The sequence below is a fragment of the Phoca vitulina genome, unplaced genomic scaffold (genome assembly GCF_004348235.1).
Source record: "Phoca vitulina isolate PV1807 unplaced genomic scaffold, GSC_HSeal_1.0 scaffold30, whole genome shotgun sequence".
Classification (NCBI taxonomy): Eukaryota; Metazoa; Chordata; class Mammalia; order Carnivora; family Phocidae; genus Phoca; species Phoca vitulina.
This window is the reverse complement of record NW_022589733.1, coordinates 1,369,569-1,389,849: the sequence shown is the minus strand read 5'-3', so window position 1 is coordinate 1,389,849 and position 20,281 is coordinate 1,369,569. Positions and strand designations below refer to the sequence as shown.

At 36.2% G+C, this 20,281-nt stretch overlaps 1 protein-coding gene across 4 annotated transcripts in view; it reads right to left on the bottom strand.

Annotated features, from left to right (window-relative positions):
* Positions 1 to 20,281, bottom strand: part of PHKB (phosphorylase kinase regulatory subunit beta) — a 288,711-nt gene that overhangs the window by 127,470 nt on the left and 140,960 nt on the right. For all 4 annotated transcript variants that reach the window (XM_032424177.1, XM_032424179.1, XM_032424180.1 and 1 more), the window contains 4 exons: positions 14,276 to 14,339; positions 5,794 to 5,889; positions 4,483 to 4,680; positions 696 to 753 (listed from right to left, as the gene is read on the bottom strand). In XM_032424177.1, the coding sequence (XP_032280068.1) occupies positions 696 to 753; positions 4,483 to 4,680; positions 5,794 to 5,889; positions 14,276 to 14,339 (416 nt within the window). The remainder of the gene's footprint in view (positions 1 to 695; positions 754 to 4,482; positions 4,681 to 5,793; positions 5,890 to 14,275; positions 14,340 to 20,281) is intronic.

The window sequence follows — 20,281 nt, the reverse complement described above, 5'->3', positions numbered from 1 at the left end:
TAGCCCAAACCTCTACTAGAACGGTTAAGTCGGTTAAGCATTTGACTCTTGATTTAGGCTCAGGTCATGATCTCAGGGTTGTGAGATGGAGCCTCATGTTGGGCTCCATGCTAGGCATGGAGCCTGCTTAAGATCTCCCTTCTTCTCCCTCTGCCCTTCTCCCTCCACTCTCTCCCTCTCTCTAAAAAAAAAAAGGAAAAAAAAAAGGGGAAAAATCTACTAGCCCAGTTATGATTATTTTGGTAATTTTGTATGTAAATGATAAAAATAAAATTGGAAAAAGGTAATGCAAATATGTATGATATTATTCCATGAAACTGATTTTAGAAGATCATGTTAGCATTTAGAACAGAATATTGAATTTTAATTAAAATTTCCCTATTCTTAAGTATAAATATTATAGATATTCACAATGTCAAAGATTATAATATCCATTATTACTATTCATAAAAAATTTCTCTTTGCAAGTATGAAAATATATTTGTATCATTTCTTAAATACTTCAAAGTATTTTTTAATTCTTTAAATGATTTAATATTCCCTCAGAAAGCAGAAGAGCAACATATAAAAATGCAGAGCAGTTAACATCACTGAAGGATAGTCTATTTTGCTAGCTGAAAGGGTCATATTTCATCTGCTTTTCTTTAAACCACTTATATCCTATAGCTTAAATTTTAGGAGAAAAGCTCACTTACCATCAATCATCATGTAAAGGAAAAATATGGGAAATTCACATTCAATGCCATCAAACAGCTAAAACATAAAATAAAATATTAAAAATTTCACTGTAGTTAGAACAATTATATTAGTTAGAACAATTATATTAATTATAAATATATTAATCGATTATATATAGAATGACCCTTAGAACAAAGTTAAGATATACATAGAAGTATACAGATTATACTATATAGTATAATCAATTAACATACTACATAATTAATATACTATAATCAATTATAGTATATAGGATATACATAGAAGTATATAGTAATAACAAAATTGGACTGATATAAGTAGTTTCATTGTTCTTTTAAAAAAATTCTTAGAACTCTTATTACTCAAAACTCATCATTTAATCCATCACACAGTAATCATTCATTCAATAAATATTTACTAAGTACTTAGTAATGCCTGGCACCAACTAGACAAAGGGCTATGAAGACAAAAAAATAGAGAACCTGCCCTCAAGGGCTCCTAGCCTAGTGGGGAATCAGGCATGTAAATAAACAACTATAGTATCATATGAGATGTTTATACATGGTACATCAGGAACACAGGAAATGAAATAGCTGAGTCTGCCCAGGGGTTGGGAAGGGATAATAGGAAAGGAGATGCTTCAGTTAAGGCTTGATGGATTTCTCTGGAGAGATGAGCTAAGGGAACTCCATGTACAGAAAACAATAGTACAAACTACAGATGCATGGGAGGACAAGTTTACTAAAGAAACTACCAGCAATTCAGTATTTTTGGAACAAACAAGCAAGAATTGAGAAAGTTAATGCCCAAGAGGTGGGCCGGGCCAGGCCAGCCAGTTCAGGAAGGGCCTGGGAAGGTCATGCTAAAAGACTGAGACTTTGGGGCGCCTGGGTGGCTCAGTTGGTTAAGCGACTGCCTTCGGCTCAGGTCATGATCCTGGAGTCCCTGGATCGAGTCCCGCATCGGGCTCCCTGCTCGGCGGGGAGTCTGCTTCTCCCTCTGACCCTCCCCCCTCTCATTTGCTGTCTCTCTCATTCTCTCTCTCTCAAATAAATAAATAAAATCTTTAAAAAAAAAAAAAAAAAAAAGACTGAGACTTTGATCTGGAAGTGACAGGGAACCACTGATGAATACTGAGCAGAATCAGATTTACTCACTAGTTGGACAGATGGCAGTACTGAAGAGAGTTTTAGAGCAAGAAATAAGGAGACCAGCTGGAATGCTACTTGGAAGCAATCCAAAGAGAAAATATGATAGCCTAAACTGAGGTTTCTCAATTTCAGCACTATTGACATTTTGGGCCAAATAATTCTTTGTTGTACAGGCTGTTCTATGCAATGCAGAATGTTTACTAGCATCTCTGGCCTCTATCTTCCAGATGCCAGTAGCATCCACTAAGTTGTGACAATGAAAAATGTCTGCTGATATTGTCAAATGTCTCCTGGGGCACAAAATCCTTTGCTAATGAATCAATAGCCCAAACCAAGGAGTTAATAGGAAGGGACAGATTTTAAGATTTAAAGGAGGTTAAATCTGCTAGGCCTGGGGAGTGAAAAAGAGAGCTGAATGAGACAGAAAAGCTTAGAATGACTCTCAGGTTTGGGGCTTAGGCAAAAGAATGGGAATTGATCAGAAGCAGACTGAAGGACATCCAAGTAAGGATGTCCAAAAGGCAGCTGGATACATGGTAGGGCACCCAGGGGTAGAAGGAGATCTGGGGTTAAGAGTGATAGCTGAAGCTATGATTGCATGGAGAGCATGAAAAAAGAATAGGACTAAGGATGAAACTCAGGAGAAGAGCAATGTTTAGAGGGTGGCAGAAGAAGAACCTGAAAAGACAATGACAGAAGAGAATTAGGAAGAGAATGGGATCACAGAAAATGGAGAATGTTCCAAGAGAGAAGACTCAGTTAAAACATTCAAATGCCAAGGAGAGGTTCAGTGAAATAAGATCGGAAAATCATCCACTACCAAGTGACCTAAACCGACTGAAGCCAACACGGCTACTGGAAAGTGTTGAAGAAGAGCTGGGTATAACACGAAGGAGTGAGTAGGAGGCAGACAAGGAGACACACCAAGAACAGACTATGCTTTTCAGAAGTGTGGCTACAAAGAGAGAGAGGACTGGAGGCAGAGAGGAGTAAAGGTTTTTGTTTTAAATGAACATTATTGTGCTTGTGCTGAGGAAAAAAAAGCTGATTGGAGTTGGGGGAGAGCAAGACAGAAGGAAGGGAGAAGTGAGGAAGATGAGGAGGAAAAAAAGAGAGACAGACATCCTTCTATTAGAGAAGAAAACAAATGATAGAGTAAGAAACCCAAAGAAGTAAAAGAGAACAGGATGGGGTGTACATATGGAGGGTTAGCCCTAGGATGAAGAACAGACAACACCTTCTGTGAGACAAAGAGAGATGAAGGTAGGGATGGATGAAGGATAGGGATCGTGGAGGAGGTCAAATAGAAATAAAAGGCAATGACCTAAGAAGTAAAGTCTGGGAATCTGAATACAAAAAAAACTGGATATAGAAAAAAGCTGGAAAAGCTTGTAAGGGGAGTTCCTAGCAGAGTCCCACAGCAGTGCCGACCAGCGGTGAAATCCACAGTGAGGACTGCGTCAAGACGGGTGCTCTGAACCTGGGCTGGCACCTGCCTGGAGCTGCGGCTTTCTGTGCTGGGGCTCAGCAGCTGGTACACGGACAGAGAACCTTTACTGCACTGACCCAAAGATGAAAATTTGCAGGGTGGTAGTTATAGCAGGTCTGATTCAAACGTAAGTGCTATATGTCAGCTCAGGAAATGTATTAAATAGAGAAGAAATATCTGAAGGTGTTTAAGAAATAAATGGATCTTTTGACCCAACCTAATAGACTGCTATAAAGTTTCAAATATGTACACAATAACATGGCTCCAAATGCTTCCAGATGATAGTCAGTTGTGAAATTAAATAAAATGACAAATAGCTTATCTAGTTGTCCAGCAAAACTACATGTGTATTAAATATTAAAAGAGCAGAATTTAACTGCCTAACAAATTATAAGGTACAATGTTGCCTAAACATTTTTTATATAGAGATTCATTGGCCCTTACCTATCTTCAAAGTTATGACCATGCTTACAAAAATAATTTTCAATCTACACCACTAAAGGAAAATCTTCAGCAATGTGGATAGACGCTTACCCTTTTTTTGAGTGTTATAGTTTTCTGAACAGCTTAAAAATAGCTAGAACAAACCTAGATAAAGTGGTATGTATGTGAATTTGAAATAAATGTTTTAAAACTAAATATTTAGAGGACTATATTTCAAAGGGAAATATCTAAGTGAAACAGAAAAAAAGAACATTTGCTTAAAAGATTGAAAGTTGAATCACAAATAGATATTTTCTATTATATAAGGCAAAAGGTATGGAGCAGGTAGGCAAAGTACTGAAAGTGCAGTTGAAAAATTATTCATCCAATGAATCACTGTGGCCCAATATGAGCAAATGGGCCTCACTGCTAGTAAGGCTAACACTTATCGAGTGCTTACTCGGTGTCAAGAACAATTTGAAGCACTTTTAGAGATATGTTAACTCATTTAATCCTCATAAGAACCTCAGTAACAGGACAAATAATAATAGGTACTATTATTATTTTACCAATGAAATATATTAAACACACAGAGGTTTATTAACTTGCTCAAGGCCAAATAGCTAGTAAGTGGCAGAGCCAGAGTTCAAACCCAAGACATCTGTTTCCTGAATTGGTGCTTTTGACTACTCTGTTATGATATGGAATATTTTTTGATACCTTAATTTCAGCTGGTTTGTAGTAGCGTCTGTTGGGATCTTCCAATGATGTTCTATATCCATCTCTCAAGAAACGCTTAAATCCATATTTTCCTTTTAATTTTCTAACCACTTTATCAAGTGTCTGGCTAAACAAAGCTTCATCATCCAGGGCAAAGGCAGGATAACTGATGCAGGGTAGTAGGGCAGCATCTGTGTTCTGGGTGCAATTAGAAAAAGAAGGGAATGTAAATGCCTGCAGTGATATGATCAACACACCCCAAGGAGAATCAGGGAGATGAAAAGTCAATAAGGTTATCTAACTGACAGTGAGACTGCTGTGCCCCAGGGGACAGATAGACATTTATATGACATGGTTTGGTGAACCTTACAGAGGAGATAAAACTTTATCCATTAATAAGGAGTATTTTCAAGATTCAACACTGGACTCAAATTCAAAGATATTAATTAAGGCAGTGTGTAAAAATTTAACACCAGTGATTACTAATTATAACAGTCTGCCATAACATTGGTTTATAATGGTGAAAAACAGAAAACAATCTGAATGTCAACAATTAGCTGAGTAAATTAGGAGCCATTAAACTTTATATTATAGAAATGTTTATCGATATGGAAATATGTCCAGTCATGGAACTAGGTTATTAAGCATTATAAACAATATTCTTCCAGTCTTGTAAAATAAAAAGATTACATATGTACATAAAAATGTGTGGAAACATAAAGCCAAATGATGTCACCCTAAAACTATAATTGAGTGGTGAAATAATTAGTGGATATTGTTATTATTTGCTTATTTGTGGGTTCTGTTTATCATAATCTTGTATTATTTCTATAAAATTGTACTTTTTAAATAATTATATTATTTTATTTGGGGTGTTTTCTAAGAATAGAGCCACAAATAACCCCTAGAAAAATCTGTAATCAGGTATTACATGCATATAAAAAGTTTAAGGGTGAATCACATGAGAGAAAAGAAACAAAGCAAGTAACTTTATTCAAAAGAAAGATAAATCATGAAAAACATTTTTCTAATACCCTATGACCAAAAAATTCATTTTGGTATAATGTTGCTACTCTCTACCCCTTCCTCAAAAAATAGGTCTAGTTTTCTATAGTTCTACAAAAGACCCAAGGACAAATTAGCTGTCCACAGCTCTGCTCACTTCCTGAACCAAACCTCTACAGGACAGTGGAGTGAGGGGCATCATTTATTTCTCTCTCCTCTTCTGGCAACCTCTAACATTTGAAGCACTTTTTTGGGGAAGCAATCATAAATGGTAGTTCATATTAGTTTATTATAAAAATATCTCACATGAGATCTTGATTCTCTGGGTAACAGTGAACACAAAGTTTGCCTATTGCGATTGTGAGCATCGAGATCCACAAATATAACCGACCAAGAACAGCCCTGGAATGAGAGAGAAAAAAACATTTCCTAAATCAAGAAAAAAGAACCTGTAGAATACTGGACATAAAGAAATTTCACAAACATATTAATATTGGTTTGCATTTGAGAGTGGCATTACAGAAGATTTTAATTTTCTCTTTTTTCAGTATTCCTCAAATTTCTTGTAATAAACATTAATATTATAATCATAAAATATAAATGTTATTTTTACATTTTCCCTATTTCTCCTTAGTCTTATTATAATTCAAAATGTAGTGATTACAAGATAACTAATCAATTAAGGATATTTGTTTTAATAAAGATAAAAATAGTTTATCTAGCATTTTTGGCAAGGAATAAAGCAAGAATTAATTAGGATGCACAAAATCTGAATTATACAGTCTTAAAAAGAACACTGATTATATGATCAATCTATAAAAATTTAGATACAATCTAGAATTAAAGCTGTAAAAACTATTTGATTAAAATATGAAGATAGGAGCATCTCTAATAATAATTCACATAATGCTAGCTAATATTCATGATGTTAAGCACTGTTCTTTATGCTTCACATGGATTATCTCACTTAATCCCCAATATGTAGATATTATTATCCCCATTTTAATGAAGAACATGCTAACTCCTAGTTTAACAGAGCAAGGGTTCAAAAATCAGGTCTTTGACATAGAAGCTCATGTCTTAACCACTGAGTTATACAATTGCCCACATTAAAAAATATCTTTCACATAAGAACCAAAAACTTAAAAAGATAACAAAAAAAATGGCAATTGGTCTGATAACCAAGTTTTAAAAAGTTTACTATTTAGCCATTAGTACTTTCCATATTCAAGAGCATAGTCATAAGTAAACATGGCTTTGCTCTTTTCCTGGGGAGCTAAATATTTTGAAAACACAGGAAATGAAATCGGAATACAAAGTAACTTCCATAATAAGAGAATACTCAGAAAAACACATGGAGAAAGGAAGAAGAGAACTCTTATAACTTTCACGTTACTTTAATATTATCCTCTAAATCTCATCCAAATTTAAACCAACTTCGAAGATGTATTCACCCTGAAACCAAAATACCTAGAATCCATCAATCACTTAGACTGACAGCCCAAATATAGGACTACTAGGCCCTACATCCAAATATCAGATTCACTATATGTATATTTTTCCTGTTAACCTGTTCATACATGAATATTAGCTCATTAAAATAGAATAATTTTTCATTCATGGTATCATTTCTTAAATCTCTCTTAACTCTGATAATTAATAAATGAACAACGAATGAGTAAAGCTGACTCTCAACAATGAGATTAATGCTTAACTGTCCTTCCTACAATTTGAAAGTCTCAACTACTCATCTCTACCCACAAAATTGAGCCCAACAAAAGCTTGCTGCAGTAGCTATCACTGTCAGAGTCAAGTGCTCTCTCCTTTGAGGAAAATAAACAAGATAGGAGTTGATCTCCTCTCTCAAGGAACAGACCCTGGTGATATATAGTCCCTAAACAAGATGAATAAAGCAAAACAAAAGATTGCACGTGGCAATACACAATTATGTTGCAAATGACTGGCTTAGATGAAAGAATACTAATGATAATAAACCTCTTAAATTAATAGGAGAAAAATAATAGGGAACTTGGGGGACTTTCTGGAGAAGGTAAACTAGAATTATGAATTTGGGTGGATCGGGGAGCAAGTAGGGTGGTTAGAGCAAAGCAGCAGAGAAATAAATGGGTATGAGATGTTGGGAATCTGTGAGTATAGAAAATAGGACCTATGGTTTATCCTTAGGCTGATAATTAATAAAGTTAGTTGCATGCCAAATCAGTCTGCCTTGAATTGAATTTTTAAAAGATACAATCTAAGTAGGGAAACTTATAAATAATGAAGTAAAATGGCAAATTTGGCAATTCCTGACATTATTTGATTAATATAAACAGCTTCTATTTTCTGGCCAAAATCAGTGGCTTATTTACCTAAATTCAAAGTATTTGTTAAGGTCTCTTTCTCTGCCAGCCTCTAAGAAGTATGCACAAAAGGAAAAATAATCTCATAATGTTACCATATTTTAACACTGAGATCAAAGGTTAGTTAACTGTATTGTTTGGCTAACCTCTTAAAAAATATACCATGCTTTAGGTATATAACCCAGGTTTACAGGAGAATAAAATTCATCCAAAGCCACTATTCCTTATCAGAATCAACTTTTGCTAAAAGCCATCAAGGAAAACCTACATATGGAGTTAATTATCACCTTCCTTAAATTATCAGACACATTAATTTTAGGACTGTAAATTTCAAAGGAAGCTACATATGTCTCCATTGCTTTGAACACTTTTCATAATATGAGTAATCTCTCTAGTCATCACCTTTAGATTCTGGCCTTAGCTCATCTGTTAGTATCTTAATTTCTCCAATTAAAGACACATTATATGAAAGGACGTTTTATATATACATATGTCATTGTAAAATATCTGATTAGCTTTGGATATTTTATTTTAATCTTCCATTTTCTAAAATCATCACAACTCTGCCATAATATCCCAACTCCAGCAAAAGAACATATTTTAAGACTGGTAGTTCAAACTTTAATCCCCAAATTGAGTTTCTGCAATTGTGTCCTAGTAAATACACTAGAATTTGATTCAACCTGACTACTGTCATGGGGACTTGAGTTTCAGTGGTGGGTAAGAGCTGCACTGAACCATCTACTCCAGGCTCCATGACCACAACAAACATTTCTGAGATGGTACCAAGGTGACATCTGTGACCATAAGATACTGCTGATCTCTTTAGTCTCAATTCAAAGTGAAATTATTTGAATTTCAGAAAGACAGTCTGGGTCTTTCTTTTCCCCATTAATCACTTCTCTGAACCTGAGCTAATGGGCTTGCTGCCCTCATCCAGCATCAAACAATCAAACAATGAAACTGGTCAGTATATCTACTATACATGAAATCTTTTCTATTCTTCCTAAAACAAAACCAACACCACGCTGATGACACCACATTCTTCCCTAGTTCAGCATCAGGCTGTCTCTTAGCTTTGTGGCAGATCCTGGAAAGTGAATTCTTACAGAAATGATATTTGTTGATGGGCCTTACCCCATGCACCATGGCTATGGGTGCAGAATGGCCAACTTTTACATACTGACCAAACAGTAGCCTCTAGTAGCCCCTCCCACAAGCCAGGCTTCTTTTCTCTACAGAAGGTCCTACTCACATAATGGAATTTTCAAACTACAGAAAGAGATGAACCTGAGTGTTAATTCTCAGGGTTTCAGAAGAGGAGAGCTGAGACTCAGAGCCAGGAATCACAAAACTGTTGCTAACAATGTCAATGGCATTTGCTGAGTGTAAATTATGATTTATTTAAATATTACTTCTAATAATATTTCTTTATATATATATATTTCTTTATACATAATATATATTTATACAGAATATATATTGAAACCATGATGAAATATATAATTCTCACATTGAGGATTATATGAGTTATGTTTCTAAATGCTAAAATTAGCCTTTATTATAAACTTATCAGTAAAGAAATTAGGCCATTTTATCATATTTTCTTCTTAGATATTCTCTCACAAAGGAAAATAAGTTTTGAAAATAGTTTCAGAGTAAATATTTATTTTATTTTTTTAAAGATTTTATTTATTTGTTAGAGAGAGAGAGAGCACAAGCAGGGGGAGCGGCAGGCAGAGGTAGAAGCAGACTCCTGCTGAGCAAGGACCCCGATGCAGGACTCTACCCCAGGACCCTGGGATCATGACCTGAGCCAAAGGCAGACGCTTAACCCACTGAGCCACCCAGGCGTCCCTTTTTTTTTTTTTTTAAGATTTTATTCATAGAGTAAATATTTAAATAATGGGTTTTTTTCTTGAATAATAAAGCAAGTCTAATATTTAAAAAAAGAAAGGAAGTAGAAACACATGATAGTAATAATGAAAACGAAAAGCTTTTCCACCCAATAATTCCCATAAAAATAAAAATTAACATTCATCTTATACACTGAAGTACACAAAGGGCAAAAGGCAAGCCTTTCACATTTTTCATATATGGATACCTCCTTCAAAAGTTCAATAATTAAGAAAATAGTGTGGTCAAAGGTACAAACTCTCAGTTATAAAATAAATCTTGGGGATGTAATGTACAGCATGGTGACTATAGTTAATAATATTGTATTTGTATATTTGAGTGTTGCTAAGGGAATAGATCTTAAAAGTTCCCATCACAAGAAAAAAAATTCAAACTATGTATGTTGATGGATGTTAACTAGACTTAATGTGGTGATCATTTTGCAATATATACAAATATCCAGTCATTGTCATACACCTGAAATTAATGTTATATATCAATTCTATCTCAATGAAAATTTTAATTTAACTCAAAAAAAGAAATGCCTTAAGAGTTTTCCAAGAAAAAGCACAGCTGCAAAGGTGGAAAGCATTCAAGATCGAAGATTTCCTGTACTGATAGCTTATATTCTAGATTCATTACCAAGTGGCTTTGGTTTAATTCCTGGTTTTGCCTCTGTTTCATGACCTGCAAAAAGCCATCTCAACTCTCTGACCACTCATTTTGAGAGATAGGCCCTTCCAGCTCCAAAGATCTATTACTCTCTGAGTTGCCACCAACAGGAGAAGCATTTTTTGAAAGCTCTAAATTAATTTAAAGACACATGAGCAGGTCTTCCAAAACACTGTATCAATAGTTGTTAGAAATAACAGAATACCCATGTGACCTGAAATCCCTCAAGTCTTGAAGAGGCTTCTTTGGGTTTTCATTTGAATAAAAACATTTGTTATATTAGTTCTTTTTCTAGCTACTGACTTTTCTAGCTACTGACTTCATGTACTTAAAAGAGCTGCGGTCTCTTTTAAGTACATGAAGCAATATTATAAGATGATTAAACTCTAAAAAGATCACACGCACTTTTAAATGTGCTGTTTAGCAGGTATCTTTTTAATTTAACTGCTGTAGTGATGGGAATTTGCAAAACTAGGATTCCCTCTGATATTACCCAAGAAAAATGGAAGACAAAGAGGGATTCTACTCGTAATAGGTAACATCTGTGTGGCTACAGGAATAAAACATTATTTGTCTAAATTTCTACCTGAAATAATCAAGGAATAGTTAAGTCAGTGAACATTTGGTATATAGCTCTGCTGGAAACAGACACAAGTTAAACAAGGTCAAGAATGAACTCTGCTTTGGGAGAGTTCTGGGTGGCTGGGTGGCTCAGTCAGTTAAGCATCTGCCTTCGGCTCAGGTCATAATCCCAGGATCCTGGGATCGAGACCCGCATCGGGCTCCTTGCTCCGTGAGGAGCCTGCTTCTCTCTCTGTCTGCCGCTCTCCCTGCTTGTGTGCGCTCTCTCTCATTCTCTCTGACAAATAAATAAATAAAATTTAAAAAAAATATATGAACTCTGCTTAGAGCAGTTGTTCTCATCCTTGGCTGCAAATTAGAATTCCTGGGCAGTACAGGAAAACTTCAACACCAAGGCCTCCCCCAGACCAATTCAATCAGAATCTTTAGGACTAGAGCCCATGCATCAGTATTGTTTTTTAAGTTCCTCAAATAATTCCAATGCACAGCCAAGATTGAGAAATTATGGCTGGGTAACAATACCGGCAATATACTTATAACTCAAAATCAGAATGCATAAAAAATCAATTCAGGGGTGCCTGGGTGGCTCAGTTGTTAAGCGTCTGCCTTCGGCTCAGGTCATGATCCCGGGTCCTGGGATCGAGCCCCACATCAGTCTCCCTGCTCAGCGGGAAGCCTGCTTCTCCCTCTCCCACTCCCCCTGCTTGTGTTCCCTCTCTCGCTGTGTCTCTCTCTGTCAAATAAATAAAATCTTAAAAAAAAAAAAATCAATTCAGTGCTTTTAGAGTTATGGCTAAGAGCTCTATGAGAGCTTTCTGGGAAAAGCAGGCTGAAGGTAGAGCCCTGAGAGATAAGGAGTTGGGAAAGGTGCCATTATGTGTGTGGGTATCTAGGTAGGTGGAGGGGGTATATACCAGATACATAAGCTACATGTGCTAAGATTCCAGTACATCAAAGGAGATGGCACAGCTGCAAAAAAGAGCTGACCACTACTTCACTAAACACACAACTCCACTCAGCCACTATCTGGTAGGCCATGGAGAACAGAAGAGCAAGACCTGCATCTTTCCAGACTGTTGCTGTAACACTACTGGTTTAGTCCATGACTCTTCTCCATCTCTTTGAGATACTCTCTAGAGGTTTTCCAGTCCAATCTCTTCATTTCCTTTCTTTAGGATTACCAGTAATTCATTAATGGTAACAAGAGATAACACTTACTGAGGTTTAATCTTTGCCAAGCACTATGCTAACTGTTTTTGAATTGTATGAAAACCTTCTCTGTTAGGTCCTAGTATCATTACCTCTACCTCTTCAGATGAGGAAGCTGAGACACAGGTAAATAGCCAAAGTTACAGAGCTCACTAGTGGGAGTACGGAGCATACAGTGATTCTGTTTCCTGACTCCAAAAACAACGTCATTCCTTTATGCCATATTACCCTCCCTTCCTTCCTTCCTATCTATCTATCCCTACTTATCTATTTCTCTCTATTTTATATATATATATATATATATATATATACACACACATATATATATATTCTCTACATATTTATATTTACACACACATTCATAAATATATACACATTTAAATGAATGTATTGAGTGAGGAAGGGGTAAAAGGAAACGAAAAGCATTGAAAGATACATGTGGAATTTCCCTAAGTATGTTGACTCTTCCTGGGAGAGGGAAATGTTGATACAAACCAAGGAATCAGTGCCAGAGGAAGGAAGACTCTCCAGGAGAGGTCTAATATTAATATTCATGATTTTCAATTGGCTCAAAAACCCCTAAGTCCCCACAAGCTCTGATCCCTCCATTTCTCCAGCCAGAGGTCTTGAGAGAAGAATAAGAGTATGGGAGTGGGTGATTTAGAGTCACCTCTTGGGAACCAGAATGAGGTGCTGCTTCCCTCTTCCTGATCTCTTCATGTCTGTGCTTATTCTTCATTCTTCATGTCCTGGATATAATCAGAAGCCATCCTCCAAAGGAAATTGGAGTGAGAGGAAAGGACAGTTTGTGTATGTAGGGAGGGGAAGAGAGGCAGTTTGCTACTATACTCCAACTTGAACTTTCTTAAATTCAAGACTTCAGGTGCAGAGTATTATAACTGCCATAATAGAAACCATGCCACATTTTGCAGATCTGCGTAAGTTCTTAAAATTTATCTTCACTGACTTAGCATTTTAACAGCTTAGGGTTATTTACAGTATCAGTTGGAAACTTCCTTTACCCTCCCATCTTAGAAATCCACAAAAATTGCTAAAGAAAATTAGCCTACTCCTTGATTCAGAAAAGTAACCTGTATTCCTACATATTATTGCCTTCCATTGACAACCCAGTCCATGGTCACTTGATTAGGTGCAGAAACTCGTTAAACATCTTATGAAAATTTAAGGCAACCCTCAGGGTTTCCTTTTTATCCCAAAGAAAAAGAGATTTAGACATAAAATTACAGGTAGCTGAGGGTTAAGCTAGGATCAAAGTTTCCAATTCTTTGGCTGCACATATTACACAAATTCCCCTCTGCATGAGATACACATTGATATACATTAAATTGAAACCAACATGGGAACTGACACAGAAAATATATGGTTTGTAATGTCAGGAATATTTAAAAATGTGAAAACAGAGTGCTTGGCTGGCTCAGTCGGTAAAGCATGCAATTCTTGATCTTGGGGTTGTTAGTTCAAGCCCCATGATGGGCATAGAGTTTACTTTATATATATACATATATATATATATTTTTTTTTTTTAAGATTTTATTTATTTATTTGACAGAAAAGAGAGAGTGAGAGCAGGAACACAAGCAGGGGGAGTGGGAGAGAGAGAAGCAGGCCTCCCGCTGAGCAGGGAGCCCGATGCGGGGCTTGATTCCAGGACCCCGGGATCACGACCTGAGCCAAAGGCAGATGCCCAACGACTGAGCCACCCAGGCGCCCCTAGAGTTTACTTAAAAAAAAAAGAGGGAGAGAGAAATAAAAATGTGAAAGCTCAACAAGAGACTTGAGGGAAAAGCTACTGAACAAAGAAAATGAGAATTCTTTATCAAAAGCTATTTTTAAATTAAGCAATGCTTTTTTAGTTAGAAAAATATAATTTAACTGTCAAACTTACTCAAAGGAAAGGTTGGTCAACCATGAGCTGCTACATAAATTTCAGACATTCTTTGATCATAAGGAATGACTTCATAAATGAATGGCCAAATTAATTAATCATGCAATTCAACAAAATAATCAGTTTGTTTTTGATATTCCTGTTGTGTTTTTTTTTTTTTTACCTGGTTGCCAAAGAGGTTGAATCCATTAATTGCTTCTAGAGCTGCTTTTGCTAAGCCAACAGAGCTAAAAGAGAAAAGGAAATACTTTAGAATTCTGATGTCTGGCTACAAAATAAGAACCATTATCTAATGAATATTCACAAGCAAGTTTTTTTATTAACACTTATAACAACTTCCATGAGAAAAATAATGTCTAAGAGACTTTAATCTGACATTTCACTATTTTAATTTTTCTTTTTTATGGTTAGTGATCTTTTGGGAAAAATATTTCTAAGTTCACCTTGATCTAGACAAATGGTCACACTATTGATGGGAGTAATTTTAATCCCAGTATCATTTATATTCAGTAACTCAAGGAAAAAAAAAAAAGATGAACTTTAGAGGAAGGTGTATTATGATGACATGTACTCAGTAATAACCAGGTTGGGCATCTTTAGTTCAGATCAATTTAACAGAGCCTTCCTGACATTCTTAGCTTAGGGTCCAATGAAATAGGCATTATTTTATACTCAAAGAACAACTGATCACCACACCTCTCATTTTTTGCCATATTCTTCTCTTTGTATAAAATGTGTACTCCTTTGGCCGCTCAAATGCCATATACAATAGTGCTGAAAAATGGGAAGATCTCAATTTCATTAAAAATGTGACACTGTCGGGACACTGGGTGCCTCAGTTGGTTAAGTGTCTGCCTTCGGCTCAGGTCATGATCCCAGAGTCCTGGGATCGAGTCCCGCATCAGAATCCTTGCTCAGCAGAGAGCCTGCTTCTCCCTCTGCCTGCCGCTCCCCATGCTTGTGCTTCTCTCTCTCTCTCTCTCTCTCTGACAAATAAATAAAATCTTTAATATAAAATAAAATCTGAAAAAAAGTGTGACACTGTCATCTTATGTCAACCTTTAAATATAACCTTTAAATATTTTAGATCAAATATCTAGTTTATTATACTTATCGTAATCTTTTTGTTTTTACTTAAAGCAACTGCATGTGCCATTAATACCTTTTGAAAATCATGGTCTATCATCATTTCTTTAAAGAATCAAGCATTTCTTTAAAGCAGTCATTACAGACTGCTGTAATGGGACTGCTACATTACTGCTACACCTAGTCTGTGGTCCCCAGAGCAGCAGCATTCCCTGGGAACTTACTAGAAATGCCAGTTCTCACTCCTCTCTGGGAGTGGGATCCGACAATCAGTGTTAAAAGCCCTCTAGGTGCTTGAATGTGCTTTAAATTTGAGAACCACTGTTCTGAGTTATTCATGTCATCGTAAGCACTACTTTTATTACAGAATAGGGAAACTTATTCTGAAAGAATGGAAAAAGGTGGGAAATTTATTTTGAAATACATGGATGGAAAGGTAGAGCAGACATAACTTTCCCAAATGCCTCTCACTAAATATAACTAAAAACCTTGGACACTATGTAAGCAAACATAAAAAGGCTCAGAAAATGGAAATAAGGCAGACTGGCTAAGAACCTCAAGATTCTAGGAACAACACCGTGGTAAACACTCTGAGTTTCCTTTTTGCCTCATATATAACAGACTTAAAGATAGAGAAGCCAACAACTAGGAATGCCAGTAGGTGCATACACAAAAAGCCCCAACAAAAGCCTGCTCTTTCTAGCCAAAGGACCAGGAAAAGGGCAGCCTAGCAAAACAGAAAACTTTTAGACAAAAACCATTCAGAAAAAAACTGTGGCCTTAGCCCCACCTAGTCTTATAAAGGCTGAGTGGAAAACCTAGACTTTTACATTCCAGAGTCTATAATGAGGAACCATACCCATTCACCAATCCTCGCAGCTATGATGGTGTCACAAAAGTCCAAGGAGGAAGCCAAGACCTTTCATTCCCAATGGGTGGTAAGAAGTCTCCCCTCCTCATACTGTGAAGATCACACAGAGAGCCTAGATTTCCACTCCTACCCATCAGTATTGAAATGAACCTCCTTGTCCTGCTGGGATGGCATCAGGGGAGGTCCAATGGACAGTCAGGACTTTCACTAATGCCCAGCTGTAAGGAGACTACACCCTTTCCCTATCATGTAAGTGGAGGCCAACTGGGAATAAGTAATGAAGCATTCCTATCCTTTCCAGCTAGGGAGGTTATCAGTGGAGGCCTACCGGGGAAATATACATCCCACCCAGACCCAGAAGTAACAAAGAATCTCCATCTTGGGTGTCAACAAAAAACCCGGCAATACATTCTCACCTGGCAATAACAGTGATGCTCCCGTCCCCTGCCCCTACCAGAGTGGTATCAATAAAATACAGTTAAAGTAAAAAGTTAAAAAAAAAGATTCAGGGCCTTATAATATAATACCTAAATGTCCATGTCTCAATAAAAGAAATCACTCATCATATCTAAAAACAGAAAGATCTCCAGCTGAATGAAAAAGACAATCAATAAATCCTAACACTGAGATGAAAAAGATGTTAGAATTATGGGACAAAATTTTAAAGCAGCCATGATAAAAATGCTTCATTGAGCAATTATGAATATGAGTGAAACATATGAAAAGATAGAAAGCCTCAGCTAAGAAATGGATAGTCTCAGCAAAACCGTTAGAATTGAAAAATACAATAATCAAAGAAAAAAGCTCAATAGACAGGATTGATGGCAGAATGGAAAAGACAGAAGAAAAAATAACTAAATTAGAAGATAAAATAATAAAAATTATCCAATCTGAGCAAAAGAGAGAAAACAGACTGTTAAAAAAAAATGAAGAGAGCCTCAGGGGCCTGTGGGACATCTAACATTCATGTCACTGGACTCCATGAAGGAGAGGAGAAAGAGAGCAGGGCTAAAAAAAAGTACTTGAAATAATGGTAGAGAACTTCCCAATTAGCAAAAGACAAAAGCTACAGATTCAAGCAGCTAACTCAAACAGAATAAAATAAAAATATCCATGCTAGGACACATCATAAGTTTTGAAAACTAATACAAATTAAAAATCTTAAAAAAGAGGCACCTGGTTGGCTCAGGGGGTGGAGCGAGCTCAGGGTCATGATTTTAAGCCCCAGGTTGGGTGTGGAGATTAGTTAAAAATAAAAAATCTTGTAAAAAAAAAATCTTGAAAGTAGCCAGAAAAAAACACCTGACCTATAGGAGGAAAAACAAATGAATAACAGTGACTTATAAGAAACCATGAAGGCTAAAAGGATGTGGCATGAAAGTTTTCAAGCACTAAAAGAAAAGAACTGTCAACCCAGAATTTTACATGCGTAAACACATTCTTTTATCTATCAATTTATCTATCTAGCTGAGCAAGACATTCTCAGATAAAAGAAAAATAAGAGATCTGTCACCAGCAGATCTACTCTAAAAGTGTGACTAAAATAAGTTCTCAAAACAGAAAGGAAATGATAGGACGAAAGAGGGAAAGAAAACAACAACCTTGGAACAATCAAAAAGGAAGAAAGAATATGGTAAGCAAAAATATGGGTAAATATAACAGGCTTTTCTTCTCCTCTTACATTTTATAAATTATGTGTAATAGTTACAGCAAAAGTTGTAAAACTGTGGTTCTAAATGTATGGGGAAGAAATATTTAAGATAATTATATTATAGATGGGCAAGGGTAATTCTCTATTTCCCTCCAACTGGTACAATGATGACATCAATAAGCTGACCTGTTGTGTATAAATAATGTAATACCTACAGCAACCACTAAAAAGCTACACAAAAAGATACATTCAAATCCAATATACATATATCAAAATGGAACTCTAAAAAATGTTCAAGAACCCACAGGAAGGTAGAAAAAGAAAAAGAGAGAAATGAAAAACAGAGAGAATAAACACAAAACAGAAATAAAATGGCAGACTTAACCCTAAACATATCAGTAGGATCTAACTATATCAATTAAAAGAAAAATTGGCAGAGTTGATTTAAAAATATGACCCGGGGTGCCTGAGTGGCTCAGTTGGTTAAGCATCTGCCTTCAGTTCAGGGACTGAACCCCCACATCGGGCTCCCTGCTCAGCAGGAAGTCTGCTTCTCCCTCTCTTTCTGTCCCTCCCCCTACTTGTGCTTGCTTGTGCTCTCTCTCAAATAAATAAATAAAATCTTAAAAGAGATCAAAAAACAAAAATAACCAGGACCCAATTATGTATCATCCAATAAGAAACTCAATTCAAATGTAACAATATAAGCAGACCGAAAGTAAAAGGATAAAAAAAGAAATATCATGCAAACATTAATTTAAAAAAAGCAAGAGTGACTATTTAATATCAGATAAAGTAGACAGCAGGGCAATGAAAATTACTGGAGACTGAGAGGGATATTATATAATGATTAAATGGTCGATTCACCAAGAAGACAGAGCAATCTTTTTTTTGTTTTTTAAAAGATTTATTTATTTATTTGACAGAGAGAGACACACGGCAAGAGAGGGAACAAAAGCAGGGGGAGTAGGAGAGGGAGAAGCAGGCTTCCCGCTGAACAGGGAGCCCCATGTCGGGCTCGATCCCAGGACCCTGGGATCATGACCTGAGCCGAAGGCAGACGCTTAATGACTGAGCCACCAAGGCGCCCCAAGACATTGCAATCTTAAATGTACATGCACCAAATAAAAGAGCTGCACAATATGTGAAGCAAAATTGATAGAACTAAAAGGACAAATAGACAAAACCACAATTATAGTTGGAGACTCAATACTCCTTTCTCAACAATTAGTAGAAAGACTAGGCATAAAATTTGAAAGGATATAGAAGAACCATTAGCCAGCAGAATCTAATCAATATTTTTATAACATTCCTGCTATGGACCAAATTATGTCCCCCAAACACAAATACATTGAAGCCCCAACCTCCAGTTTTATATATTTGAATATGAGGCCTTTAGAAGGTAATCTGGTTTAGATTAGGTCATCAGAGTGTGGCCTTCATGATGGCATTAGTATCCCTATAAGAAGAGATACCAGAGATCTTCCTTTCTCTCTCCCTCTTGCCCATGAGAGGACATAGTAAGAAGGTAACTATCTGTAAACCAGAAAGACAGTCCTCACTAGAGAATCAAATTAGGTGGCACTTTGGTCTTGCTCTTGGACTTTCTAGCCTCCAGAACTATAATAAATAAATTCCTATTCTTTAAGCTACCAATAGCTCAAGCTGACTAATAAAAATCTACATAATATGAATTGAGTACAACTTTTTTTCAAGTGCCAATCAACATACACTAAGACAGATCATATCTTAGCCATAAATAAGACCTCAAAAATATAAAAGAACTGAAATCATAACATGTTCTCTGACTACAATGGCATCAAACTAGGATCAACAACAGAAAGACAACAAGAAAATCTACCAACACTTGTAACAAAACAATACATGCCCATCTACAAAATCCACATGGGTCAAAGAGGAAGTCTCAGGTGAAATTAAAAAAATATACTTAACATAAAAAGGAAAATATAACATCAAAGCTTGTGTAGCACAGCTAAAGCAATGCTGAGAGAGAAATTTATAACACTAAATGCATATCCTAGAAAAAAGAAAAAAAGCCTCAAATCAATTATCTAAGCTCCAACATAAAGAACCTGGAAAAAGAGCAAAATAAACTCAAAGCAAACAGAAAAATATATAGAGATAAGAGCAGAAATCAATGACATTAAAAACAGAAAATAACAATTGCTGGGTCGTATAGTAGCTCTATTTTTACACTACTGGGTATTTACCCCAAAGATACAAATGTAGGGATCCAAAGGGGTACGTGCACCCCGATGTTTACAGCAGCAATGTCCACAATAGCCAAACTGTGGAAAGAGCCAAGATGTCCATCAACAGATGAATGGATAAAGAAGATGTGGTGTATATCTACAATGGAATATTATGCAGCCATCAAAAGGAATGAAATAGTGCCATTTGCAATAATGTAGATGGAACTGGAGGGTATTATGCTGAGTGAAATAAGTCAAACAGAGAAAGACATGTATCATATGCCCTCACTGACAGGAGGAATTCTTAATCTCAGGAAACAAACTGAGGATCACTGGAGTGGTGGGGGG